General features: G+C 51.8%; 1 protein-coding gene across 1 annotated transcript in view; it reads left to right on the forward strand.

Moving 5' to 3' along the window:
• The window catches only part of PLXNA4 (plexin A4), a 437042-nt gene extending 409537 nt beyond the window's left edge, over positions 1 to 27505 (forward strand). The window contains exons 26-32 of the mRNA XM_056123992.1: positions 6197 to 6300; positions 6819 to 6918; positions 8482 to 8672; positions 9705 to 9874; positions 16004 to 16216; positions 24645 to 24795; positions 27294 to 27505. Of these exons, the coding sequence (XP_055979967.1) occupies positions 6197 to 6300; positions 6819 to 6918; positions 8482 to 8672; positions 9705 to 9874; positions 16004 to 16216; positions 24645 to 24795; positions 27294 to 27389 (1025 nt within the window). The 3' untranslated portion in view covers positions 27390 to 27505. The remainder of the gene's footprint in view (positions 1 to 6196; positions 6301 to 6818; positions 6919 to 8481; positions 8673 to 9704; positions 9875 to 16003; positions 16217 to 24644; positions 24796 to 27293) is intronic.
• The last annotated feature ends 362 nt before the right edge of the window (positions 27506 to 27867 follow it).

Genomic DNA, 27867 nt, shown 5'->3' on the forward strand with positions numbered 1-27867 from the left:
GAAGGACAGATAAAGATAATGGGATTTTTTTTTCTCCTTCTTTATTTCACCTCGCTCTCTCCCTGGAAGGTGGAAGAGTAACAAATTGGATTGTGAGTGTGTCTGTCCTTTGTGCTGGCAGTATGGAGAGGGGCCTGGGGCTGACAGGAAGGTCAGAGCCAGTGATTTTCACTGGGTGCTATGCATAGGAATGTCAGGGTCAACTTCCTCTCACCCAGTACCCACCACCTGCCCTCTCTACTCTCCTTTGACCAGTCCTCAGCTGGGGTGACCTCAGGTAAGCCTCTGTGTTCCCCATCCTGGACATTCCACGAAGCTCTGGCCTGTCTCTCTACAATGCGTAGCACTGTAGCACTGTCCTCCTGTTGTTCATCGATTTGCTCGAATGGGCACCAGTAACGTCTCACAACAAATTGTGAGACTTGTTACTGTTTTTGGCATATTGAGTGCATCACGGGGAGCTTGCCAGGCTTTGCCGTGTGGGTAAAATACTCTCGGTAGCTTGCCAGGCTCTTCGAGAGGGGCGGAGGAATCGAACCCAGGTCAGCAGCCTGCAAGGCAAACGCCCTACCCACTGTGCTATCGCTCCAGCCCCTACGTTGAGCAGCAGAATGAAATCTGCTTGTCTGTGGAATGCTCCAGACATATGGAATAACCATAACTCCTTGGTACAAAGCACTTTACAATTTACAAAGTACCTGCAATGCAGATGATACAGTTTTGTTTCAGGATGTCTTCTTGGAAGTACCAAGTCTCCTGCTCAATCCGCCCCCCACCCTCTCTCTCATGTTTGGGTCACACCCAATAGTGCTCAGGGTTCTGTCCTGGCTCTCCACTCAGGAATCACTCCTAGCAGGGCTTTGAGGACCATTTATGGTGCCAAGGATAGAGCCTGGGTCAGTTGCATGCAAAGCAGCCTACTATTGTGCCATCATTCTGCCCCACTCTCTCTTTTTTAGCAGCTATTTTTGGGAGGTGGGGTGAGTATCTAATGCACATATCATATAATTCATGAGTCTAAAGTGAAACCAGTATTATTTCATTTCTCTCTCCCATCTACTCTTCCTTTTTCATATTAAATTTTAAATAGAATTCAAAATCTTAAAACTATCCTTTTAGGTGTACAATTCATTAGTTCTTACTATAGTAAATAAATTTTTGTGACTATTTTTATTTAACAAAAGGTAGGGGAAGTTGGGGCACATGAGGTGGTGCTCGGGGCTTACTCCTGACTCTGTACTCAGGGGTAGCTCCTAGCTGGGCTCAGGGTACCCTATGGGGTGCTGAGGATTGTACTCATGTTGGCTATGTGTAAGGCAAGTGTTCTACCCACTGTACTATCTCTCTGAGCCCCCAGTGTTCCAGCCCTTTTGATAGTGACACTCCTGTCCCCTCTTCAGAGGCTTGCCCCTAGAACACAGGGGTGGCACAGGCTCTGTGTCTTGGAGGTTCGCCTGCTGGCAGCTATGCAGAAGCGAGTCTCTCTCGTCTTCTGTGAGAGCTCCTGTTGGTGGGGGCAGAGTGGCCCTGAGCAGGGTGGTAGGTGGGTGCTTTCGGTGGGAAATTGCACTTTGCACCTTTGAAGAGGAAAAGTGGCCTCGGAGCAGGTGGGGGTCCCACTGAGATCATGAAGGTTGACCCTGCTGGTTCTACCCAGCCAGGTGGGTGCGTTTCCCTCACCCCCTCATCCTCACCTCTGGCTAGGTCAGTCCCTCCTGGTGGGCTTCTGAGAGAGATGGTTCTTTAAAGACTAGACAGGACTGGGCAGTGAGCTTATTGCAAAGCCCTGTGGGACCCTGGGATAAGACAAGATGCTTGGCTCAATAAGATTGTTCTTATATGTATGTCCACATTGTGTGTGTGTGTGTGTGTGTGTGTGTGTGCGCGCGTGCACGCACACACATGCACACAGAGACAGGAGAATGAGCATATACCTACACACAAACACACACACACACACACACACACACACACACACACACACACACACCCCTTAGTGCCACAGTTCGTGAGAGGTTATGTCCTAGGTGAGGAAAGGATTCCCCTCAGCACCTCCTGGTTCTATGGGGGAGGAAGCCTCAGAAGCATACCTCTGACCAGTCTGCCTCCATGAACCCCTCCCCCTCCCCAGCCTAATTCCTACTGATCTGTAGATTTCTCTCCACAAGCTAGGTGTGGGGACTTTACCTTGTCATCCCTTTCCCTCTTCCTCAGGGACTCTCCGAGCTCTTTCCTGTCTACCTCTCACACATCCCTCTATCCCTGACCTCAGCTCAGCTCTCCCACTGTGCCTTGACAAGGGCAGCTGCCTGGGGTCCCTGCCCGCTCATCTCTCTGCTCCCTCTCTGATCCACACGCCCCTCTCCCAGGCCCACAGCTCCTCTCCAGAAGCTCCAGCATGGCATGCTCCAACTTTCAGAACTTCGTTTCTGGCTCTCCCAGGCCTTTTTGTGCTTGTTCTCTGCTGTCTCCCACAAGGACTCCCTCTGATGGACCCTCACCCCTACCAGCTACTCCCGGTTGGCTCCTTGGGATCAAAATGCCCATTCCTCTTATTGAGCAGGCACATGTCCCCCTGACCATCAGAATTCAGAGCAGGCAGCCTCTGCTGACCCCCTCTGCCTTCCTCCTGTCTAGCTCGGACCACCCACCCTGGGATCCTATGCTGTCTCTGCTCAGGAATCACCTCCAGAGGGAGGGTACTGTGCTCTGAAGTTGTTTTGCTGAACTCTACACAGTGTTGTACTGACATAGTAGCTGGCACCCTGGTGGCACGGAAGGGTGGGGGTTGGGGGGTGGGCAGTGTTGGAATGTTAGAGTGAGAACCGTGGACGTTGGGAGTTTCTACATCTGGCTTGTCCCCATGGCATCTGGCAGGAAATGTGACCTTCTCCCAGGTGGGCCGGAAGGTATCCAGGTCGTGGGCAGGTGTGGGAAATCACTGTCTCAGGACTCATGGTGATCCTAAGCTCTGAGGCTGCTGAATGTCACTTGGGGCCTTGAGATATCTTCCAGCCACACGCTGTGCCCTGGGAACAGGCCGGGCAGAGCTGCCGGCTATTGGCCGAGAGGTCACCTTGCCGCTCTGCTGTTCTAAAAAGGTTGCTTCCGTGCTAGCAAGGTGTGGGCGCAAAAAAGATATTTTTAGAGCTGTTCTTCTAGGCCAGACAGAAGGAGCCTGTCTGGTGTAAAGAATGCTCCACTGGGCTCCATTGATTTTCATTATTGTTATTAAAAGTAAGCCTGTGTTGGCTACGCAACAATACACAGAGCACAGAATTAGATCGCTCCATGCTCAGGGTCCCCTCAGGTTAACGTCCCCAGCCCCATATGCTGCCAAGGGCACCGGGCCATGGTCCTTCTCTGAGGCTATAGGCCTGCCCAGTTCCCAACAGGCCCAGCCTGTTCCTGGGGTTTGGAAGTAGAATTTTATGAGACCCAACACTCAAGTTCAGGCAGGCTTTGCTCCTGAGATAGGGGGTAGCCAGTTGCTTTGCCCTTTGACCTGAATCTCTTCTTGGCTTACTCCTCTGTCCAGAGAAGATAATGCTGTGGGGACAGGAATATTCCAGAAGGCTCATCGCACATCCACTACTTGGATTTTTCACAAGACATTCCATGGTGTGTCTGGAACAAATAGAGGCCATGGCTGGTCTGTTGAGTAGTTTCAGGAGGGAAAGAAAAGGGGGTAAAACCTGGAAGAGAAGGAGGGTCCCAGCGAGCAGGTAAGAGTAAGGATACTACTCTACAGAGAAGAGAAAGTTTTGGGGTTGAGTTTTCATTGTTTGCTCTCATAAGGGACCTTACCTGTCTGTTGCCTGCCACACTGTCTCCTCTTTCCAGGCACAACCTGGAACCTTGCATCCTCCCTAGAGGTCCCAGGGATGGAGCTGTCCACACACGGAAATTTCACTGCTTTTGCCATACTGATATTCTATGGGTCAAAGCACAACGATTTTTCCTGTATAATAGGCAATGAAAATGACAGATGTGAGAAGTCTGTAAGCAGAGTGCTGTGCTCTCCACTAATCCAGCTCACTGTTCTGTGATTGGTATCTGGGGTGGGCATGGGGGGGCATTCCTAACTTTCTGAGATATTTGCCAAAGGCCAGTAACCCCTGCCTCCCAGCTGCCTGCTGGGAGGACAAACTGTAGGAATCCAGCCGAAGATAACCTCTTGGGGACCCTGCCTCCTGACCAAGTATCTGCATGGTTCCTGCTACCCACTGTTGTCCCCACCCATCACTCAGTGGGGCATGCATGGCCTACCTGTCAGCACACTTGATTTTGTGGGAAGGGACCTGCTGGGGCCCCCAGGGAAATGCGAATGGCCCATTTCAGCTCATGGCACCCCACAGAGATGAAGGGCAGGCAGATGCCAACCTGGGAAGCTGTTTCTGGGCTGATCCTTCTCCCCCACCTAGGCTGGCTGGTCCCATGAGTGCTTCAACAGGGGAACACTCCCTTTCTCTTGAGTTCTGGTCTTAGGACCAGAGGTGGACCCTCTGCTTCTCTGACACCTACCTTGGGGGTGCACTGACTGCTTTCTATGCCCCCCTACTCATTTCTGTCCTGCCCGTCTTCCCCCATGCACTGATTTAACCAGAACTGAAGCTTTACACCAAAGAGTGACCTTGTCAACTGCCCAATCAGCTGGAAGACAGTCCCCTTCTGTCCCAATCTCTCAAAACTATATATATCCAGATATCCATGAAAAAAACAAGACAGCACAACCCAACCATGCCAACCACACACCATGACCCCCCCTCCCCCGCTTGCCTAATCTTCACAATGTTTTCCAGTTGTGCCACCCACGGCACTCAGAGGGGGCAACCCCTGAGAACTGCTGAGGCTCCAGTCGGTATACAGGGTGCCCTCCTGTTTAGGTTCCTGGGACAGCCCCATGCCACACAAGATTCTAAACAGGGCATCAGGCAAGCCCGGGAGTTGGCAGCATATACCCAGATTTAAGGAGTCTCTGTTCCTCCTAAGGCAGGCAGTCCCCTTTTGTGCACCTGTTTTTCATCTGAGCCACCAGCTTGGCCACCTGCTAGCCCCAAGCTAGGAAGGCATCATATGGTCTGTGCCAGAGATGGAGCCTTGAAAGGAAGGAGCAAATCTGACATGGCTTTCGTGGTTCACAGGAGCTAGGTCAGGCCAGGGTTGCTGGGCAGCCGTGCCAACAAAGCTGGGAGTGCATGCACATTCATGAGATGCTAAGCTGGCCGAGGCTGCTTGGAAACCAGATTCGTGGCTTTTGGATGGGAACACACGATGCCTTTGGATTCAGAAGTTCGGTTTTTGCCTTATGCATGTGTGTGTGTGTGTGATTATGTGTACGCTTGCATGCATGCACATGAGTGTGTGTGCATGCTGTGTGCACACGTGTGTGTATGTGTAGACACATGGATGAGAGCTGGTACAGCCCTAGGCCTCCATGTGCATACATTTCAGGACTGGAATGTCTATTTCTTCATCCACGTGTGATGTGTACCATGTGTGGGGCTGGAGATTTGGTTGATGGGAAGCAGTCTCGATGTCTCCATATGGGATCCATCAGTGAGCCCATGTGTTTGTTGTAGGCCCATGAGGAGAGTAGGAGGGGGGTGCGGTAGGGGAGTATGTACAGTGTCAGATAATTAGGTGTCAGTTGGCTTGCCAAGATGCCCTGATCCATGTCAGCTTTGTGAGACAGGGACTGATTCTGGACACCAGGCTTGGTTTTGCTCATCTCCCTCCATCAACTTTTCATCAGTTTACCTACCAAGGGTGGCCTACTTGCCAGCTTTGGGGTACAGTACACACCCCAGTTATGTATACTAGACAGGGTGCATAGTGTGTGAACCGTTAACCATGGTCCTATCAACTCCCAGAACTCATAGTCTAGCAAAGGAGGGTATGCCAGACTAATGCCCCATCATGAAATCTTAGCACTTCCTTAAGGGCCTTCTCCTGACTCTCATTCATGCAGTCAAATTTTATTAAGCGCATCGGGTGACCCACATCTGGGATGATGTGCCCTGTTTGTGTCATTGGTTTGGAGACCTGGACTGGAGCTCAGTGTCCTCTGCAGCAAAACTCCTGCTTTTTCTAGGAGTTATGACCTGCCCCTCATAGGGGGGTCTCTATAGGAGCCTACACAGAGGTCCCCAGGGGACCCAGGACCGCTCTGAATGTCCATTGCTCTCCCCTGCAGAGTGGCGACAAGGGAGTGGGGCCCGAATGATCCTGCAGGATGAAGACATTACTACTAAGATCGAGAACGATTGGAAGAGATTAAACACCGTGGCCCATTACCAGGTGAGGTGAATGCACCAAGGGGGATGGGCTGGAGCCGAAGTCCTAGTCCTTGAATGACACAGTTGCTCGGGGCTAGATACCAGTGAGACTTAGGTCCACTTCTCACCAGCACTGCCTGTTCCCTTCGTACCTCCCAGAAAACTGATGCTACCCTCCCCCCCCACACCTTCTCCTGACCTCTTTGTAGATTGGAGGATGGGGTGCATGCTTCCTGAAGAGTCCCCAAGCCAATGCCCCATTTTTGTAACATTTCTGGACTTGGTGCCTAGATGCTCTCCAGGAAGAATGGGGAGAAACGTGCTGGCAAAGGGCACCCGCAGAGCATTGTGACAGAGCCCCACAGACACGATGCTGCTGAGACTCATCTTTTTGGTTTGAAGGAAAAGTTCGCAACCTCCCAAATCCCTTCGCTCTCCTTTGAGCCTCTGCTAGTGCCTTAAGGACATGGTCCAGGGGTTGGGGGTGGGAGGTTCTTCTGTCTCTGGGGAGACCAGACCCACAGAAGCATTTCCCTGTAGGTTCCAGATGGATCCGTGGTGGCTTTAGTGTCCAAGCAGGTCACCGCATATAATGCTGTGAACAACTCCACGGTGTCTAGGACGTCCGCAAGCAAATATGGTGAGTCGACCCAGGCTCATCCCGAGAGATGGTGGGGATGGTGGGCAGGTGACCAGTAGGCCAGAGAAGAAAACTGGACCAGGGAACATTCAGGAATGTTGATGTGGAAGTTCATCCACCAAAAGCAAGAGGAAAATGTCACCTTCACGAGTTCCTCGGTGCTTCTTAGCTGCTTTCATGTTTGTGAGATCCATAATCGCACGTCATGTGCTTGACAATCCCATGAATTACATAATTATTATTTCCCCCTATTATGCAGATGAGCTAATTATGGCTCCACGAACCGAGGCTAGACAACACATAAAGGTCAGACCGTGATAAAGTGGTTGAGGGAGACCCAGCCCTGAGCTTCAGATGCTCAGAGGTGGGGAAAAGGGTGCTGGGTGTTATTGAAGATCTGAGGTGCAGGGATCCCCCCTGTGCACCTGAGAACCAGCTGTATGTCTTCCGTGATATTCAACTCTCCAAATAAGGATGGAAGAAAGCTACTTGACTCTGCTGTATAAGTAAATAAGAGCTAGCTGGAATAGAGAAGGGATCACTAAGAAAATGATTGTTGGAGGAATCGTTCAGGATGGGAGATGTGTGCTGAAAGTAGATAAAGGACCAAACATGTTAACCTCTTAGTATCTGTATTACAAACCATAATATCCAAAAGTAGAGAGAGAGTATAGGGAATATTGTCTGCCATGCAGGCAGTGGGAGGGTGGGAAAGGGAGGATATACTGGGAATATTGGTGGTGGGGAATGTGCACTGGTGGAGGGATGGGTGTTTGATCAATGTGTGATTGTAACTCAAACATGAAAGCTTATAACTATATATCACAGTGATTCAATAAAATATATTATATATATATATAAAGAGCTGACACACAGTAGGACTTTCATCTTCTTGCCCTGCTTTGCACTCAACTTCATCACAGTCACGTTTCAACCATAATAGGAAGATTGGCCGCAGTCAGAGGGGAGGGTGAAGGTGAGCGGGAGACAAAGAGATTATTTCGTAGTCACTAGTCATGAGGGCGGACAGGGAAGTTCCTTCACCCTCTGTTTCAGGGTCTACACACAACACGTGCTGAGACCAGACCCAGGAAACTCTTACAAGGGGAAGTATACAAAGAGTGCACATGAGGGGGTGGGGAGAGCGTAAGGGGTGAAGACACTTGCTTTGAATGGTTTCCAGCACCATTAGGGTTCCCTGAGTGCAGTCAGGCGTGACTCCCAACACAGGACCAGGAGTAACCCCTGGGTACTGTCACAGGTGGCCCCAATCCCTCCCTCCCTTCAATAAAAGAGCACTCATATGTTTACAAATGAAACAGTTAAGGATTGGCAAGAGACACGTAAAGGAAAACGGTGAAGCCACAGGGGTCAAATAGGTCCTTGGACTTCCCAGAATTGGTGAGGAAGGCACCCAGGATCCAAGGAGCAAACTCAGCCCCGGCAGGGGAGCAGCACCAGAAGTGGCAGGAGGGATGAGATAGCCACGGTCTGGGCTGTAAGGGAACAGTTGGAGGCAACAGGGCCCTCACCCACATGGGGGGGCATTGCTTTTGCTGGCAGAAAACATGATCCGGTACACGGGCAGTCCTGACAGCCTCCGCTCACGCACGCCCATGATCACCCCTGACCTGGAGAGTGGAGTCAAGATGTGGCACCTGGTGAAGAACCACGAGCACGGGGACCAGAAGGAGGGTGACCGGGGGAGCAAGATGGTGTCTGAGATCTACCTGACACGGCTGCTGGCCACAAAGGTACTACACACGAATGGGGTCGGACAGCAACCTCCTCACCCTGCCGCACCCAGGAGGGACAGCAAATCCCTCCAGATGGTGCGAGCAATCCCTCCCATTCACCCACAACAGGCACTTGGTATCTTTCCCTACAAAGACTCTCAGAGTCCTCAACCCCTGGCAACCCCTTTGTGTTGTTGGCATGTGACCTGATATGCTCCCCCGTCCCCTCCATCCTTTCCCAAAGGTTCTAGAGGCTGGAGAGATAGTACAGTGAGAAGGGTGCTTGCCTTGCACATGGCCAACTTGGGATTCGATCCATGGTACCCCATCATGGTCTCCCAAGCACCACCAGGAGTGATCCCTAAGCCCAGAGCCAAAAGTAAGCCTTGAGTACAACCAGGTGTGACCCCCAAAACCAATGAAAACAGATGCAAATTCTGTCCGCATCTGCTCACGTGCTTCTGCTGGGACTCATGGAAGAGGGGCTCCTTTGCTGGAGTGTCACGGACATCCTTAGTGAGGCAGATCACGACTCCCACTGTGACTTTCTAGGCCCCATTTTTAATGCTGGTTCTGGGGACGTTGCCCGCCTGTGGTGTCTTCCACGCCCCAGGCTGGGCTCAGCTCTGCTCTCCTCCAAGCCCCATCCGTAGCTGTTCATTAGCCGGTGTGACTAATGCCCGTGCACAACCAGCAGATTGTGTTTGTCCGCCTTGACCGAGGGAGTTGTTCATTAGCATTTGTGAAAAGTGCTAAAATAACACCGCCAAAGGGTGTTAAACTGAGCCGTGCTGCTGGCAGAGGAAGGCTCAACCAGGTCCAGGCATCCGTGTTAGATCTGCTTTCCACGAGCAGCGGAGATTGTGAGCTGTTAGAGACAGATGAGAGGAGTGGGGGAGCTGGAGCACACGCGGTGACCCAATTTCACCCCAGCAGGCCAGCTGGGCTGGATGCTGTCCTCCCCCAGCCTGGTCAGCCAGGCTGATCCTAAAACCCATCTTCAGAACTCCTGGGGGTCAACCATGTCTCGACCTGTCCTGCCTCCCCCAGGGCACATTGCAGAAGTTTGTGGACGACCTTTTCGAGACCATCTTCAGCACAGCGCACCGTGGTTCTGCCCTGCCGCTGGCCATCAAGTACATGTTTGACTTCCTGGACGAGCAGGCTGATAAGCATGGCATTCACGACCCACATGTTCGCCATACCTGGAAGAGCAACTGGTGAGTAATGGTGTACAAAGCATTTGGCAGGAGAAACCAGCCCCAAGTCCATGATGGGGCATCTGCAGGGCCTGGGGTCAAGGAAGCCAGCCTTTGTGCATGATCATCAGAAGAGATTAGACACAGGCATGCTCTGAGCCTTCCTACCCTCTCCTGGTTTTGTGCTCACTCCTCTCTGGTCAAAGCTGCCCTTTTTCCTCTCTTTTTTTGGGGGGAGGGTGAATTTGGGTCACACCTGGAAGTGTTTAGGTGACCATATGCGCTGCTGGGGATCAAGCCAGCCCTGTACTGTTTCTCTGGTACTACATCTTCAATTTCTCTCAAGTGAAGGAACAAACAGAACAGGTCTGCTCCCTGTTTGTTCCCGGCTGGCTCCCTCACGTCCTGGGACCTGGAGTGCATCTGACATGATACAGAACACTAGAGATACAGAGATGATCAGACTTGATCTGCCAACAGTAAGATGACAGATATGGGTGAGAGACAGGCTGGGTCTCTTGGGACAAAGAAGCAAATGCAATGCCAGAAGATGCTATTGTGCAAATGGAGTGCAGAGGAACAGCATTTAACAGCAGCTCAAAATAGGAAGTTTTGAAGCTCATCTGTTACTGAGCAAAAAAAAAAAAAATCTTTCTGCCCAAAGCTCAGAAAAACAAATACCGTGACATTTTTGAGAAAGTTAGAGGCTTTATTGTGAGGTCAACCAACAAGGAGACAGGAGGGTCAAATCTTTCTATTCTGTCCTGGAGCCTTATTTGGGAGGTCCAGATCTAAGTCAAATAAGGAGAAAGATGGAATAAAGAGGATTGGTGTGGTTTGAATTAGTCTTTCTAGGGTAAACTCATGGTGGCAACTGATCTTCTCTGTTGTGGGAATTCTTATTCCAGAATAGAATCCTTCTATCAGATTTTCAGTTTTTCGGTTTAATAGATGGGTAAATCTTGGTTCCTAAGGAGCTTGGTCACCTGGAGGATGTGGCTGGAAAATCACTTACCAAAGAGACCCCACTTCCGGCAAATGGTCAAAACCAGTTTTGAGTATTTTTGGTATGTGGTCTTACATGTTAGAGTCATTTAGGAGAACTGAGGTAATTTCTTTTTTGTTTTTGTTTGGGCCACACCCAGTGGTGCTCAGGATTTACTCCTGGATCTGCAGTCAGGGATCATCCCTGGTGAGACTCAGGGGACTATCTGGCGGGTCATTGTACCTGGTAGAATATTCTACCCACTGAACTATCCCTCTGCCCCCTTAGGGTAATTTCTGTTTGATTCTGGAAACAATGGTCTTTCCTACCCAGGAACCCCTTTCACAAACTCCCTTTGGGGAAGAGACCACCTTATAACTACTTTGCATGTCTTTGGGACGAGAGGAATCCCAAAGTCTTAACCAACACTCTAAGCCCTCACTATGGTCTCTCTCTTAAAACACACGCCATCCTCTGTCTTTGTTTGTGGGTGGATTGTGTTTCTGGTTGACACTGCAAAGTCAGGCATCAGTATTCGGCACTTGGTCTGGAACCTCACACAGAGCTGGGACTGACTCCATAAATATTAATGATGATGCAGAGCCAAGATGGTCCCTATTTGAGCATTTTACTCCAGGCAATGCTGGCTTATATTTAGTCCCACCAATTCCAGAATTGTCTCCCCATTGCTTTTAAATGGTCTCCGTCCCAGGTGGTTCTACCCCAGATCATTCCACCAAAGGCACCATGGGCCTGAAGCCCAGCACCTTCCAACTGCAGGGACTGCCATGAGGCTGGGGGGCTGCCCAATGTGATGTGACCACCAGTTCTGAGCCCAAAAACTTGCATGGAGGCAGAAGTCATCCTGTGGTACTAAGTGTTTCTTAATGGAGTAGATCTCCTTTATCCAAGAGAAGTGTTCTCTCTCCCGGAACTGAAGAACCAGGCAAGACCAGAGGTTTGTACTATAGATCTGAACAGTCAGGCTGGCTTCCACTTTTCTTCTTGGTGAGAAATGATTCTTCTCTTTTTTAATTAAAAAATATTTTAAATTCGATAGCACAGCGGTAGGGCGTTTGCCTTGCACGCAGCCAGGTTCAATTCCTCCACCCCTCTTGGAAAGCCCAGCAAGCTACCGAGAGTATCTCGCCCGCATGGCAAAGCCTGGCAAGCTACCCGTGATGCATTCAATATGCCAAACACGGTAACAAGTCTCACAATGAAGACCGTTACTGGGCCCGCTCGAGCAAATCGATGAACAACGGGAGGATAGTGACAGTGAATGAAACACCAAAAGATACAATTACAGACTTACACACTTTGGTGATTATGTTTCAGTCATACAATGGTCAAATACCCATCTCTCCACCACTGCCCATTCTCCACCACCAATAATGTTCCAAGTATCCCTCCCACCACCCCCACCCCATCCCCACCCCCGCCTCTGTCGCAGGCACATTCCCTAGAAAAGATCTTCTCTTGTGGATTCTTCTAACTTTCCTGAAGTAGGACTTACAGAACTGGGCTTATCATTTGATGTACCAGCACTGGGGTCCATTTGGTCCCTACCCCTGAGAGGCCCCTCAAGTTGACTCTCTCCCAATGCCTGCCTCTGAGGAAGACTGCATTTAACTCTCCCCAACTTTTAAGCCTGTCACTGCAGGGCTGGCTGAGGGGTCTGCCTCCTGCCTCCTCCACCCTCTGTGTGTCACGGAGCCTTCCTACTAACCCTCTCCCACCTTAAATGCCAGCAACCTTCAGAATAGGAGAATGGCTCAGCCCAGATCTTCTCTCATGCCAGCTGCAGAGAACTAGTATTTCTAAAACCCCCTTCTCCATGCCCCTGTCACCCATTCTGTTAGAGGGCCTGGAATGGTCTCTAAAGCGTTTTGTTGTGGTTCATACACCCTGCTGGCATTAGACCACCTCCAAGCTGCCATCAAGTCTTTGGGGCGAGAGCAGAACTACCCTTCACAACTCCCTTTCCAGATGTTCAGGGATGGGTAAGATCTCCAGCTGCCATTAAAAAAAAAAAAGAAATGAAAAGAAAAAAAAGAAAAAGTAAAATGAAAAGAAAATAAAAAGCCAGGAGCAAACAACAGTACCAGGTTCTATTGCCAAAGGAGTCTGCCCTGACCCTGCTCCTTGCTCTCTAGGCAGGCAGAGTTCAGTCTGGGGATTGTGAAATCTGTGTCTGGACTCTGAGCTCATTGTCCTCTAAAGCAGTGAACTTGGTTGAAGTTGGATTGAGTTGATAGAAAGACTGCTTGTTTTTTCATTTTTGTTTTATTTTTCAATTCTAAAGTTTTACTCACCTTCTCCCCACCCTTCCCCCAACCTCTCAATTTTTTTTTCTTGGAAATAAACCTCCTGCTCATTTAGCCTGAGTGGCTGCAATCAACCAGAGATTAGCGCCACCACTAATGTTAATAATATGCTAATATTTCATTAGGCCAGAGCTTCAGGGAGGTGCAGGGCTGCCTTGTTTGATGCCCATCTGTCAGCACAACTGGCATAAGGAGGGGGAGAGCCAGGGAGTTCCAGTGCCCCTTAGCCAGGCTCCCCTGTCCCTCTTCCGGGTGGGATTTCTGCAAATAGGAAGGAATGCGAGAAGGACTTTGCTGCCCGAGCAGCTGGTAGTAGGCTCTTCATCCTGGGCTACGGCCCAGCTGTCACGGCCTCTCCCCTAGGTAGCTGCATTCATCCCAACTTTTACCATTTGTCTTGGCTCTGAGCTTTTTTCCTTTTTCCTTCCTTCCTTCCTTCCTTCCTTCCTTCCTTCCTTCCTTCCTTCCTTCCTTCCTTTCTCCCTCACTTCCTTCCTTCCTTCCTCTTTCCCTCCCTCCCTCCCTCCCTCCCTTCCTTCCTTCCTTCCTTCCTTCCTCTTCCCTCCTTCCCTCCTTCCCTCCCTTTCTTCCTCCCTTCCTCCCCTCCTTCCTTCCTCCCCTCCTTCCTTCCTTCCCTCCCTCCCTCCCTTCCCTCCCTCCCTCTCTCCCTCCCTTCTCTCCCTTCCTTCCTTCCTTCTTTCCTTCCTTCCTTCCTTCCTTCCTTCCTTCCTTCCTTCCTTCCTTCCTTCCTCTTTCCCTTCCTTCCTTCCTTCCTTCCTTCCTTCCTTCCTTCCTTCCTTCCTTCCTCTTCCCTCCTTCCCTCCCTTTCTTCCTCCCTTCTTCCCCTCCTTCCTTCCCTCCCTCCCTCCCTCCCTCCCTCCCTCCCTCCCTCCCTCCCTCCCTCCCCTCCCTCTCTCCCTCCCTTCTCTTCCTTCCTTCCTTCCTTCCTTCCTTCCTTCCTTCCTTCCTTCCTTCCTTCCTTCCTTCCTCCACACCCAGTGGTTCTCAGGGCTTACTCTTGGCTCTTTGCTCAGGGATCACTCTTAGCAGGCTCAGGGGACCGTTTGTGGTGCTGGATTTGAACACTGATTGGTGCATGCAAGGCAAGCACCCTACCTGCTGTACTATGGCTCCAGAACCTTGCTCCTTTCTTTCTTTGTCTGAATTTCCTGAAATGAAACAACTGCCACTTGACATCACCAGACCTCAAAACTGCCTGCCTGAGTTTCACACTGCATGCTTTGTAGGAACGTGGGTTCCTTGCCGGTTGATTGGCAGTCTGGACTGTGAGGCACTCCTGTTCATACAGTCTTTGTGTGTGTGTTCAGGACTGCTGGGAGATAGACCCAGGATCAGTGTCTTCTACTCAACTATTGAACTATTCCCATTCAAAGAGTTTGAGTTCTAAGAGGCAAACCCCACACAGAGGACCATTGTGACTATTACCCACCATGAAGTCAGCAGCCACAACAATGAAACATCAGGACAAATGGCAGGAAGCAAAGAGATGGGGGCAGAGGGCGAGAAATAAGAGATTCTTCGCTGGGAGGATCTCGGCTTCCTCCCTGTGTCTCAGCAGGCTGGATGGAAGTCACAGGACGAATTTGCAGAGAACAGCAGGTCCTGGAACATCATTTGCTTCGATTTGTTTCATTATAATGTTGATGAGAAAAACAGCCTTTGTTGTCCGGGCAGTTTGCTCTTTCCCTGTGTCTGTGTGGTTTTTCTCAGGGACTCCTGCTTCCTTTCCAAGATGTGCAGGAGAGGTACATCGATGTGACTCAGTTGTCCCAGCATGAGTGTGTGGGTAGGGTGATGTGCCCCGAGTCGAAATGGCTGGTGCCCTGTCCAGGGTAGAACCTGGCATTAGAGGCTGTCATGTCAGGATGGGCTCCCCGGACAGGCCACCCTGGGCCTGAACTGGAGTGTGAGATGTACAAAGAATGAATGAAACGAACATTCTGGACTGTGAGTCAGAACTGTGATCAGGGCCATTATTGAGAACCTTGGGGATGTTAGGTTGCAGAACCTTCTCTTGGTTGATCTCCACAAACCTGTGGGCAAATGGGTTGCCTGTGGGTTGCATTTTATGTTGCTTTGCTGGAAATCACGGCCTCCAAAAATGGATGCACAACACTGAGTGACAACCCACTATAGAGGGGCTGGGTCGTTGGGCAGGGTTCCCTGAACGCCCCAGGACCCTTTCTCATTAGAGGGAGGGTCACCATCACCTGCCCCTCAGCACATTTGTCTTCTTTCCTCTTCGTCTTTGTGACCCAAACCTGCTTTTTGCAGCCATCCCCCACCTCAGCTCCCATCCCCAGAGCTGGAGAAGATGTGCTCATCTCTACAACCCAGCCCAACTCTCTGCAAGCACTTTTCAGGCACTGGGTGCACTTGATAACCCCTGCCTTTGTCCCACCTAGGACTCTGCCCACCTTTGAGATACCAGCTCCTGCAGTCCTCAGAGCTAAACTTATATATCTGTCTTCTCTATGGACAGACCAGGACACTGGCTTTCTAAGGGCACCCTGAGTTCCCCAGGGTGCTAATAATCAGAGAGAGCGAGAGAGTGCAAGAGGCCTTCTTAGAGGTTTTCTAAGTCTGGCAGTTGGATCTGCCATGTATCCAATCAGGGCGGGGCCGACGCAGACCCTCTCCAGTACAGGGTCTCATCCATCCTTGCTGGTTCTCACTTAACCAGGAAGTAGTTTGTGGCCCAGAGAAAACTCCTAAAAACTCCAAGTCCTCCACCATTTTTTTTCTCTCTCTCTGGGCTGAACTGGAGCCTTCCACGCCCCCTACGCCAAGCCTAACCCCTGCTCTTCTGCCACACAGCCTGCCACTGCGGTTTTGGGTGAACATGATCAAGAACCCCCAGTTCGTGTTTGACATCCATAAGAATAGCATCACGGACGCCTGCCTCTCAGTGGTGGCACAGACCTTCATGGACTCCTGCTCCACATCAGAGCACCGACTGGGCAAAGACTCGCCCTCCAATAAGCTGCTCTACGCCAAGGACATCCCCAGCTACAAGAGCTGGGTAGAGAGGTGAGTGTGTGTCACAGAGCCAGGACTGGGGCAGGATGGGGTGCTGCTGCACACAGCCTGTGACTAGGGATCCCTATCACCTCTGAAAGGGGCTGGCACAGCCCAATGGGTTCTTCACCAAACCCAGTCCTGCAGTGGCATCCAACGATACCGCCATCAGCCCCATGTGATTAGATGAAAACAGACACTGGGGTTCTCAGCTGGTGTAGTGCCTGAATCTCTGAGGTCGATGGGTTTTCTGGACTCTGGGGTGTATCATGCTGTAACATTTCAGGTCTCTACCCTCTGTCTCACCCATCTACCCATTGCCCCAGCATTCCGAGGGGCTTCCATGGTCATTCTGAACAGCTTCTCCCCCACTCGGTGTCTGGACTGTCACCTGATGAGCCCCTGGTGAATGCTATACTTGGTTATAGCCACCCTGATCTCATCATTGTCTGTGACTGGGGGCATGAAAAATAATCTTGGAGCTCTCGAGCTGGATTGTCTTAGTGCAAAGTGGCGCGGAATAGTCAGTCTGAGCTCCCTTGCTCCACATGCCAGTCATGTGAGCTGAGCAGCCCACCAGAGCCACGCGTGTGCATTCACTTTGGCAAACATGGACTAGGAGAGGTCAGCAACAAGAATCTCATTATGTGTCCCTGAGGCAAAGTCCTGTATGTAGAAAATGACTAAGTGATCCCCTAAAGCAGTATAAGTGGTCAGGATAAAGCTAGATGCCCACACTCAGACTTCCAAATCTCTTTTCTACCATCATGATACACTTAGGCAGGGCTTCTGCCAGCCTATAAGGGGACTGTTGGATTAAGGAAGAACATTCCTAAGGGAAGGAAAGGCCCAGCACAGGGTCCAATGTTGAGTGAGAGGCTAGTTGTCATCTTCCAGCTCATCCATTTGTCCAAGCACCTTTGTGCAGTGAACAACCCACACAATCCCCCCTGGCCATCTTGATTTTAGCAGCCCTTTCTCTCGTCTCCAATGAACTGAAAGGTGCCAGGAGTTTACTCCATGGTTTGGAGGCCAGCTGCACACTCTAGGGGTAAAGGCAGCTCAGATAGAGAAGGGAGAACCAAATAAAGGGTATTGGGAAAATCCGGCCAGGATGGGAGATGCATGCTGAAAGTAGACTATAGACCGAACATGATTGCCACTCAATGCAAACCACAGCACCCAAAAGAAGAGCAAGAACAAAAGGGAATGCCCTGCTGCAGAGGCAGGGTGGAATGGGGGAGATGGGGAGTGGGAGGGATACTGGGATTAGTGGTGGTGGAGAACGGGCACTTGTGGAGGGATGGGTACTCGATCATTGTATAACCAAAACCCAAGCAACAAAAATTTGTAAGTCTACAACTGTACCTCATGGTGTTTCACTAATAAAAATTTAAAAGGAAAAGAAAAGAAAAGAAAAGAAAAGAAAAGAAAAGAAACCCTGAAGGAAGCTCAGATTTGGTGTCTTTCTTGAAGACTGAGAGAGACTGGGCGTTGTTCCTGACCTGGAGACTGGGGAACAGTGCAGTCACATTATTTTGTCTGGGGCAAAGATCTGGTTCCCATCTCCTACGGAGAAGGGAACTTTGCTCTCCCTTAGTCCAGAGAGGGTCACTAAGAGAGTAGATGCTGGCTCGGTCAGTAATGTTATTCTACTTAAAATCAGTTGATTGTTGTCCTCCCCTCTCTTCTCTAATTGCTTCCTGCCCCCCTTTCTGCTGAAGCCAGAGCAGGATCTTGCCACTGTGACTGAGCAAGAGACGGTCAACTCTATAGATCTGGTGATGTCTGGTTAAGCAGAGAGGCCCTCACCTCCTTCCGGTGGCTCCTGCTTCTGACACTACAGCTGCTAGAAACAGGCTGTCCTGTGTGTGGCCAGCAGCTCTTTTGCAGAGGGAGGAGTGGGGGGACCACTAGACCAGGGTCCTCCCTGCCTCATGCACTGCCACTACCTCAGGCAGGGAGAGAGGAAGGAAATGAGGCGTTGGAAGGCCAGGAGCATTCAGGAAACCTCTGCCAGAGGACACATCCCCACCCACCCTCCCGCACAGGTCAGAGGGAGGTGAGGCTGGTGCTTGTGCCAGGCTAATGGTCACTCTTTCACTTGGCGCTAAATGAGATCTGTGCCACGCGGTTGCAGCAGGTCACACATAACCCCCATTCATTTGATTGTTTTTAGGAGTGGCTTGATGGTTCCCATTTCTTATCCCCTAGTTTCTTAGCAACCCAGGTGCTCAGGAAGACCCGAGGTGAGTCAGGAGAGTTATCTTTCACTAACTCGAGGTTCCACGTCCTTTCTCCTCCTCCTGGAGGAGGGTCAGTGGTGCTGGGATGGGGACACAGTGAGAAGGGCCCCTTCCCAGGCGATGATGGCCTTGGGGGCCTGTCTGGCTGCTGGGAGGGGCACTGTAGTGTAGCACTGTAGCACTGTCCTCCCTCTTGTTCATTGATTTGCTTGAGCGGGCACCAGTAACGTCTCCATTGTGAGACTTGTTGTTACTGTGTTTGTCTTATCGAATACATCACTGGTAGCTTGCCAGACTTTCTCAATAGCTTGCTGGGCTCTCTGAGAGGGATGGAGGAATCGAACCTGGGTTGGCCACGTGCAAGGCAAACGTCCTACCCGCTGTGCTATCGCTGGGAGGGGAAGCAGGGCAAACTGGAAGGATCCACAGCCTCCTCACTGCCCAACGCCTGGCAGCTGCCGGTCAGAACAAGGGCCCTCACACATCTGGGGAGGCCTTTGTCTCCATGCAGCTGGACACAGGAGGTGCCCCAGATGACCCGCACCTTTAAGGGAGAATAAAAGGTGGGTTTGGGAGGCCTCACCACGCTGAAGAGCCTAAATGACTGTACCTGTGCTGTCTCGTAGCTCCTAGGAGTGCTCTCATTCGTCAGGCAGAGAGGAAAGAAGGAAAGGAGAAAGGAGGAAGGAAAGTAACCATCCTCCTGGGAGTTCTGCTGCCCATCCACCCCCTCCTCCACCTCCAGCTTCTCTCCAGTCTCCCTCCTGTCCTCCCTCTTACCCTCCTCTCTCCCGGTCCCTTCTTTCCTCCCCTCCCCTCCCCTCTCTCCTCCTCTCTTCTTCCCTTCCTCCCCTCCCCTCCCTTCTTTTCTCCCCCTTTCCTCCCCTCCTCCTCCCTTCTTTCCTCCCCTCCACCTTCCTTCCTTCTTTCCTCCCCTTCCCCTCCCTTTTCTCCCCCTTTCCTCCCCCTCCCCTCCCCTCTCCCCCTCTCTTCCTTCCTTCTTTCCTCCCCTCCCCCTCTCCCTCCCCTCTCCTCCCTCTCCCTTCTTCCCTCCCCCTCCTCTCTCCTCTTTCCCCCCCTACCCCTCCTGCTCCTTCCTCATAGCTTCTTCACATGCTCCCTCCCATATTTCCTCCATCCGTCATGGCTATCATTCCCTCCCATCCCCTTCCCATCCGCTCTCTATCCTTTCCATTGCCAACCCACTCTCCCTCACTCAACTCAATTCCACCCTCGCACATTTCTTTCTATCTACTCTGTCCCCAACCCTCCTTCCAACCCTCTCTCCCATCCATTCCTCCTGTCCTTCCCATCCCCTCCCACTATGCCTCGTACCCTCCTTCCCATCTTCCTCCCCCCCTTCCTGCAAACCATCCCTTCTCTTTCTTCTCATCTCCCCCTTCCCTCCATCCTTCCTATCCTCCCTCCCATTCCCCCCTAAATCCATCCCTCTAAACCCTCTAAATTCATTCCTCCCACCTTCCCTCCTATCCATCTTTCCTGTCTTCCATCCTACTCTCCCTCCTCTCCTCTCTCCTGTTCCTGCTCTTTGGAATCCCCACGCTGCTCATGACTGCTGTCCTTGTTGGAGACTCCCAGCCTCATTGTCTCCACCCATCTATTAGGGTTTTGGCTTGCATGTAGAAAGAGAGAATATGGTCTCTTGGTTCCCATTAGCACCCAGCTGCCAGTCTCATCTTCCTGACATGGCTCAGAGAGTTGCCACCATGAGCCAGTGGTCTGCCACCACTGTGATATCTATCACCATCCACTGATATCTATCACCATCCACTGATATCCATGGCCACCAAACGCTCCTGTTAGGTAGCGCTTCCCTCCTTCCCTCTCGTGGGAGACTGAAGATGCCTCCCAGCTATCCCTGCAGCAAGCATGGCCCCCAACCTGCACGGGGAGGTGGGGGGCTGAGGCTCACAAGAGAGCGGTGAGTGCAGGAGTCAGCTTAGGCCCCCTGGGAATGGCACCAGGGTCGGCCACACATCTGAACACCATCGATCATAGGCGTCGGCACATGAAAGAGGTTCCGAGTCTTAAATATTTAAATACGCCTCCTGTGGCAACCATCCATTCCAAATATGAACCGATGACAGCTCGCCCTGGGAGCATGCTGGAGATGGCGTGGAGACGTTGCGTTAATGTGTTCATTAGGCTCCGGGCCGAGCCTTTCTGGGGCCAGCAGGCTGCTCTTGGTGGGGATCAGACTGGTGACTTCCCCCTTGGTGCTTGTGGGGCAGTTACACTCAGACAGGCCTTGGTGAGCCCCACGAATGAGTCACCGTGGTGAGACTCAGGAAGACCCCTGGTGCCGGGGTGACTCTCAGAAGAAAAGGCGAGTGTGGGGTGCCCTAGATGCCCTTCACTTTGGCGATTTTGTCTTGGAGGTGTTGGAAGGAGTGACACTGAGCAGTCAGGGCCCTGGAGACCACCTTCTTCTCCAGCCCTGGAGCCATTCCGGAGATAGAGAAGTGTCCCCCTAGCCTCACGCTCTGCCCCTTCCTGTGGAGCCCTCCATGGGGTCTACTGCTCTGAAAAGTATACCCCAGTGCCCACTCAGCACTGACTCAGCCTAGAAAGCAGGGGAGGCCAGGGGAGTTGGGTGTGGTGGTACACAGGCCTCCTCAGCAGCAAGCCTGCCAGTTCGTGGGGACTCTCAGAATCCTGGTCTCTTCTGAAGAGGCCGACCTGCAGGCGGGGACCCCCTGGGAGCCACCATGAGGAGGAGCCCTGGGCCATCCACCCCTTCCTTGCTGCAGAATCAATGGCTGAGGAGACTTGTTTCTGGAAGCTCCTTCGCCGCAGGGTGAGACAGCTCCGTGATAGGCCCACGCTGAACTGGCAGGGGAGCAGCCAGGTGTGCTATGGACAGATGCCCGTGCAGCATCGGCATCATAGCCGAGGGGAGCTTGGGAGGGCGGTCCAGGTGGACAGAGCCCTGGGAGGCCAGGATGAGGTCCAGGCAGCTTTCAGCACAGCCCAGCGGGCCAGGGGGATGCACCTCCCGTACTTGGAAGAAGGTCAGTCACGCTGAGGCCCACACCTCAGAGAGTTCCACCACGCTGCAGGTGAGGGTCTGTGGGCAATTCACATGTGGTCCCACCCAGTGCCCTCGGCACAAGGCAGCCTAAGAGAAATGGGGTCTAGGGCATCACGGAGAAGGATGCAAAGCATGTCTAGGGAGTTAGTTGCCTTGAGAGAAGAATTGGATCCACCTTCCCTTAGCCCCACTCCCTCCTCCCTCCACCTTTCCCTCTCCACTGCCCACTCCTCTCTTGCTCTGGCCTCATTGCTCTGCATTTCCTGCATTGGCTTTCTTGGTCTTGCTTGTCTCCCCCCACCCCCTCTCTCTCCCTCCCTCTTTCTCCCTCTCTCTCTTCCTTCCTCTCTCTCTCTTTCTCCCTCTCCCCCTCTCCCTCTCTCCCCTCTCCTGCTCTCCCCCTCTCTCCCTCTTCCTTTCCCTCTCTCTCTCTCTCTCTCACACACACACACACACACACACTTCCTAAATCCATTTAAAAATTTTTTTTAGTAAATCACCGTGAGGTACAATTACAGGCTTACAAACTTTCATGCTTGCATTTCAGTCATGTGATGATCGAGTCCCCATCCCTCCACCAGTGCCCATTTCCCACCATCAATGGTTCCAGCATCCCTCCCACCACCCCCACCCCATCCCCTCCACCCTACCCCACCTCTGTAGGCATTTCCTCTTGCTCTCTCTGTTGGGGTGTTGTGGCTTGCAACAAAGGTATTAAGTGGCCATCATATTTTAGGGGGGCTGGAGCAATAGCACAGCGGTAGGGCATTCGCCTTACAAGCGGCCAACATGGCCGACCCGAGTTTGATTCCTCCGCCCCTCTCGGAGAGCCCGGCAAGCTACCGAGAGTATCTCGCCCACACAGCAGAGCCTGGCAAGCTCCCCGTGACGTACTCGATATGCCAAACACAGTAACAACAAGTCTCATGATGGAGACATTACTGGGCCCACTCGAGCAAATCGATGAACAATGGGAGGACCGTGTCGACCATGTCGACATATTTTAGGGAAGATTCTGGGTTTTTCGTTCCTTGCCAGCACATAAGGACAACCATTGTAAAGGAGAGATCAGGGACCCTCTGCTGTTTTCTGGGAAGAAGTGGCCCCACACTGGTCCCATGGGCCCCTCAGGGATCATGAGGGGACAGAGCCTCTGGCCCATCCGCACACCTGGGTCCGGTTTCCAGCAGTAACCCCAATATTGGGAGCCTCTGCTTTAATGATCCTCGTGCCCGGTTAATGAGAACCTGGGGTCCCCACCCTGCTCATCTTCCCCTCTGTGGGTGAGGCTTGGAGTTGCCGGAGGAAACTCCAAAGCCGACTTGGCATTTGTTCCAGAGGGGAGGAGAGTGGGTTTTTCTCAGGGTTGCGATGCTTTGCTTTGGCTCCTGGCCCTCCCCATCTTGACTTGGCAAACACATCCTACTCCAAAAGTGTTCAGTTGGTGCTGTCTGAGGGGCTGGGATACAGTCTACTGTGGAAGGGCCAGACTGGGCACCCCTGCTGAGCACCTACAGGGTTCAGCTCCACATAGAAACCCTGGCCTTGCCTACGACCTCTCCAGGGAGCTTTGATGCCTGTGGTGTCATTAAATTCCCCAGAGCCTGAAGCCCCTGAGGCTGTTTGGGGGTGTGATCCAGACCTGCAGGGCCTTGTGGGATAAGCAGAAAACCCCACTTGAAGCCAGTGAAGAACAGAGGCCCCATGGCTATCTGATCAAGACCCCCTGCCCAGACTCTGTGGGCTCCTGGGGTCCCCCAGTCTTGCTACCAGCCATTCCCCCATGGGCACAATCTTTCTCCTAGCCTAGACTCGCCCCACCATACACCTTCCTGGTTTTCAGAGCTGGCAGCCCTGCTAATGACAGGTCCCAGTGCCCTGTGGCTGGAGTAATTCAGGAGTCTTCCTTATGCCAGTCTGCCACCCCATCCTGGACGCTGATGGAGAGATGGAGTGGTGGAGGACCAGTCCCAGGAGGGAAAGGGGCTGGGAGAGACACAGGGCCCACAGGGGTACTCCTGAGGACACTCCCTATTCATGCCCCATCAAGCCTGGAGCTGGGGGGACTCTCAAGGCTCACTTACACAAACAAACAAACACTCCTCCCGTTGCTCATCGATTTGCTCGAGCGGGCCCAGTAACGTCTCCATCGTGAGACTTGTTACTGTGTTTGTCATATCAAATATGTCACGGGTAGCTTGCCAGGCTTTGCCATGCGGGCGAGATACTCTTGGTAGCTTGCCGGGCTCTCCAAGAGGGGTGGAGGAATCGAAACTGGCTTGGCCAGGCTGGCAGTGCGCAAGGCAAATGCCCTCCCACTGTGCTATCGTTTTAGCCCACTTATACAGTGCCCCCTAAAATGTGGTATCTTGAGATGCATTTCTGGGTCCCTCCTTAAATGATCTTCTGGACCCCAGATTCCCTCAGCGGTTGGTTCACAGCCTGGCTTCTCTCTCCTCCAGCCTCAGGGCACAGGCACTTAGCTGGGGCTGCCTGGCGCAGAGAGGCCCTGAGTAGGTCCCACTTACAGAGTCCACAGCCAGAGGAGACCAGGGAGAGGGTGAGACGTGACTGTCTTGGGGGCACCGGGGCCTCATTAGGAAGCCGCACGACACCCCTCCGGCAGGGAACTGGGGGTTTGCTGCATAAAATGTCAAATTGCAGAAATTAAAAATGTAAATGTGGGCATCTAATTAACCAGTTGACAGCAGTGCACAGCTGCAGGTGACAGTGACTGATTGCCTCTGCCAGCCTCTCTCCCCAGCAGCCGCCGGCCCTCCTGGGTCCTGGTGAGCCCCCAGAGAGAGGAGGGGCTCACGATGGTCATCTTCCCTGGCACAGGGGCCCCTGTCATCCCTGAGGAAGAGTGGGAGAAGATACAAGAGACTGAACTACTCCCATAAGGCACCTGTGGACAAGAGTGCCTTATCACTTTTGCCATCCTCTGACACTGCCCTGCCCACTTCCACATCTCCCACGTGCAGTCCTGCAGAGGGCTCTCTCTGGGGCCCAGATGGACAAAACCGACCACAGTTCTCTGGGGCTCCCACACAATCTGCCACCTGTCAGGGGGCACCCATTGCTCTTGGGTATCATCTGCACGACTCCACTTTCTTTTTTTCCTTATGTCCATTCTTGGCAGGTATTACTCAGACATTGGGAAGATGCCCGCCATCAGCGACCAGGACATGAATGCCTACCTGGCCGAGCAATCTCGGATGCATATGAATGAGTTCAACTCCATGAGCGCACTGTCAGAGATCTTCTCCTACGTGGGCAAGTATAGTGAGGAGGTAAGTGTGGCCAGTGTGGTGCCAGGGGAGGACTGGGAAAAGACTGGAGAAGACGTCCCTGGCTGGAAGCCTCTCTGGGCAGGGATAATTCCTCATCCCAACCCCAGGATACCCTGCCACCCCTGCAGGACATGGATGCCGTGCCCCAAAGAATGGACTCAAGAAACAGTCTGCTCTATTAGCCCTACTCTTGCCCCATCCTTCTTGGTACATCCATCAGGCGCCTGTTTTTTTTTATCTTTCTTTTTTTGTTCTTTGTATTCTTGTGTCTTTCTTACTCTTCCCCTGGTTTGATTTTAGTTTGTTTACTTCTCTAATTCTTTTTAAATGAGTACCTCTCCAGTCCCATTGACAGGTTATATGTATTGTACGGTAGGGTGGGGGGTGGTTTTTGTGTGGTAAGATAAGACTGGGAGGGGAGAATAAGGAAGGGTAGAATAGGATTGGGAGGGAAGGGTAGGGGATAGTAGGATTTGTAGAGTAGAATAGGGTAGGGTAGGGCAGAGCAGGGTAGAGTTGGATAGAACTGGTAGGATAGTATAGCATAGGATTGGGTGGGAAGGGTATAGTAGGGTAGAGTAAGGTAGGGTTGGATGGGACTGGCAGGGTAGGGTAGCATAGTAATGAGATGGAATGGTAGGTTAGCATGTGGTAGGATAAGACTGGGAGGAGAGGATAGGGTATGGCGGGGTAGAGTTGGTAGAGGAGAACTGGGTAGGGCAGAATAGAGTAGAGTGGGATTGGATAGGACTGATAGCATAGAGTAGCATAGTTAGTATTGGGAGGGAAGGGTCAGATAGGATAGGGTATAGTGGGATGGGGTTGGTAGAATAGAACTGGGTAGGGTCAGCTAAGTAGGGTAGGGTTGGATAGGACCGGTAGGGAAGCATTGGGAGGGAAAGGTAGGGTAGGGTAGGGTAGGCTAGAGTATGGTAGGATAGAACTGGGAAGGAAGGATAGGGTATTGTTGGGTGGGGTTAATAGGGTAGAGTAGGGTAGGGTTGGCTAGGACTAGGAGAGGAGGGTATCATAGGATTGGGAGGGAAAGGTAGGGTATGGCGAGGTAGAGTAGGATAGGATTTGGAGGGAAGGGTAGGATAGGACAGGAAGGAAGTATAGGATTGGGTAAGAGAGGATTCAAAAGGAAGGGTAGGACAGAGTAGGGCTAGGATATGATTGGCAAGACAAAGTAGAACACAACATTGTAGGTACAATATGATATGGATGGAAGGGTAAGGTATAGTGTATTCTAGGGCAAAGAGGGATAGGGTAGGATTTGGTGTGGTAGGATAGGGAATGGTCAGATAGGTTGGAAAGATAGGGAAGAGTAGGATCATGGAGAGTATGATATGCAAGGTATGGTAGTCTGGTGGGGAGGGGAGGTGGGGTGTGGTATGGTTTTGTATGGTGGGATGGTTTGGCGTGGAGTGGTCTGCAGGGTGAATTGATAGAGCATGGTATGATAGGGTGAGGAAGGTTAGTAATAACTAGGGAATAGAATAGATGTAGAATAGGTGTATAAAATGTGTGTAGAATAGAACCACCTAAAGTAGACTAGCATAGAACAAATGAGAGTGGCATCTGTGTAGAGCAGCTGTGCCCGGGCTGGAAATTCATCTTGGTGGCCACTGTCTCAGGCTGGAAACCCCTCTCGATGACCACCATCTCAGGACACACCGAGTTCGTTTTGCTCAGCACAAAGGAGCTTATGCATATTTTTTTTGTCTACTAGGCTCAGACTATGTAGGTTCAAAGTCCTGTGTCTGGGAAGCAGCCCCAGTGGATGCCAGCCTTTGTGTTCAGTGCCCTGTGCAGGGCAGGCACCTGCAGTTGTGTGTTACTTCTCCTGTGTGTTACCTGACTGTTCTCTCCACAAAAAAAATGGGTCAGAGAAGGCTTCGAGTTCCCACATTTCACCCATGAGGATCATGGGGACAGAGGAGTTACGTGTTTGGGTCACCCAGCTGCAAACAGGTGGACCCATGATTTGATCCCATGTCACATCTCCTAAGCCTGAGTCCGAGCCAGTCCTATTTTGTCTCCTGTGTCCCAGCTGCTCATGTCTTGCCTGCCTCTTGCTATCTGAGCTCATGGGAAGACACAAGTCTTCTGAATGTGGAATTCCGGGTTTAGGGTTGGTGGGAGGAACTGGGTTTCTTGAAGGAGTGGTGGGATTTCTTACTATCCAGGAAATCACAAGTGCCCTAGACTTTGGGCACCATAGGGAGCATGGAGCTGTGTGGGTCTCTGCATCACTCTAGCATGGGTATCTTCTGTCTTCGAACCCTCCTTTACCCAAACATCCCCATGGGTTTCTTGGACACTTGGGTGCCTCCCACTCCTCCCCAGTCTGATGAGCCGAGCTACCCATAGGCCCACCAGCTTCCTGATGGCATCTTAGCTGGTGCTCATATCCCCAAACTTCCATCCTGCCTGCATTCAGCTTCACACACACAGACATACCCTCTCACCATCTCCTTCTGCTTGTCCTTCCACAGATCCTCGGCCCTCTGGACCACGATGACCAGTGTGGGAAGCAGAAACTGGCCTACAAACTAGAGCAAGTCATAACCCTCATGAGCTTAGACAGCTGAGAACCGTCCTCCAGGGTCACCCTGGAGGAGGGACACACCAAGCCGTGCCTCTGTCTAGATTCTCATCTTTACCAAGTGCAAGTTCCGACTGGCCTCAGCAGCATCCCGAGCAGCGCCCCCTCTCTCTCTCTCTCTCTCTCTCTCTCTCTCTCTCTCTCTCTTTACTTTCTCCCTCTCTCTCTTTCTCTCTCTCACTGTCTCTATCTTTCCTCTCTCTCCACCTTTTTCATCACATTCTGACTCTTGCTAGCTCTCTTGCATACTCTCTTGTGCTCTTCCTCTCTCTTTTGTGCTGTTATCTCTCTCTCTCTCTCTCTCTCTCTCTCTCTCATCTCGGTCTCTGTCTCTCGTTTGCACTCTCACACACTCTCTTTTGCTCACTATCTTGCTCTCTGTTTTGAGCTGTCTCTCTTTTCCTTTCTTTCTCTCCCTCCTTTCTGGATCTCCTTCTCTTTCAGTTGCTCTACCAACACCAACA

This window comes from Sorex fumeus, unplaced genomic scaffold, assembly GCF_029834395.1.
Source record: "Sorex fumeus unplaced genomic scaffold, SorFum_2.1 ptg000048l, whole genome shotgun sequence".
Taxonomy (NCBI): domain Eukaryota; kingdom Metazoa; phylum Chordata; class Mammalia; order Eulipotyphla; family Soricidae; genus Sorex; species Sorex fumeus.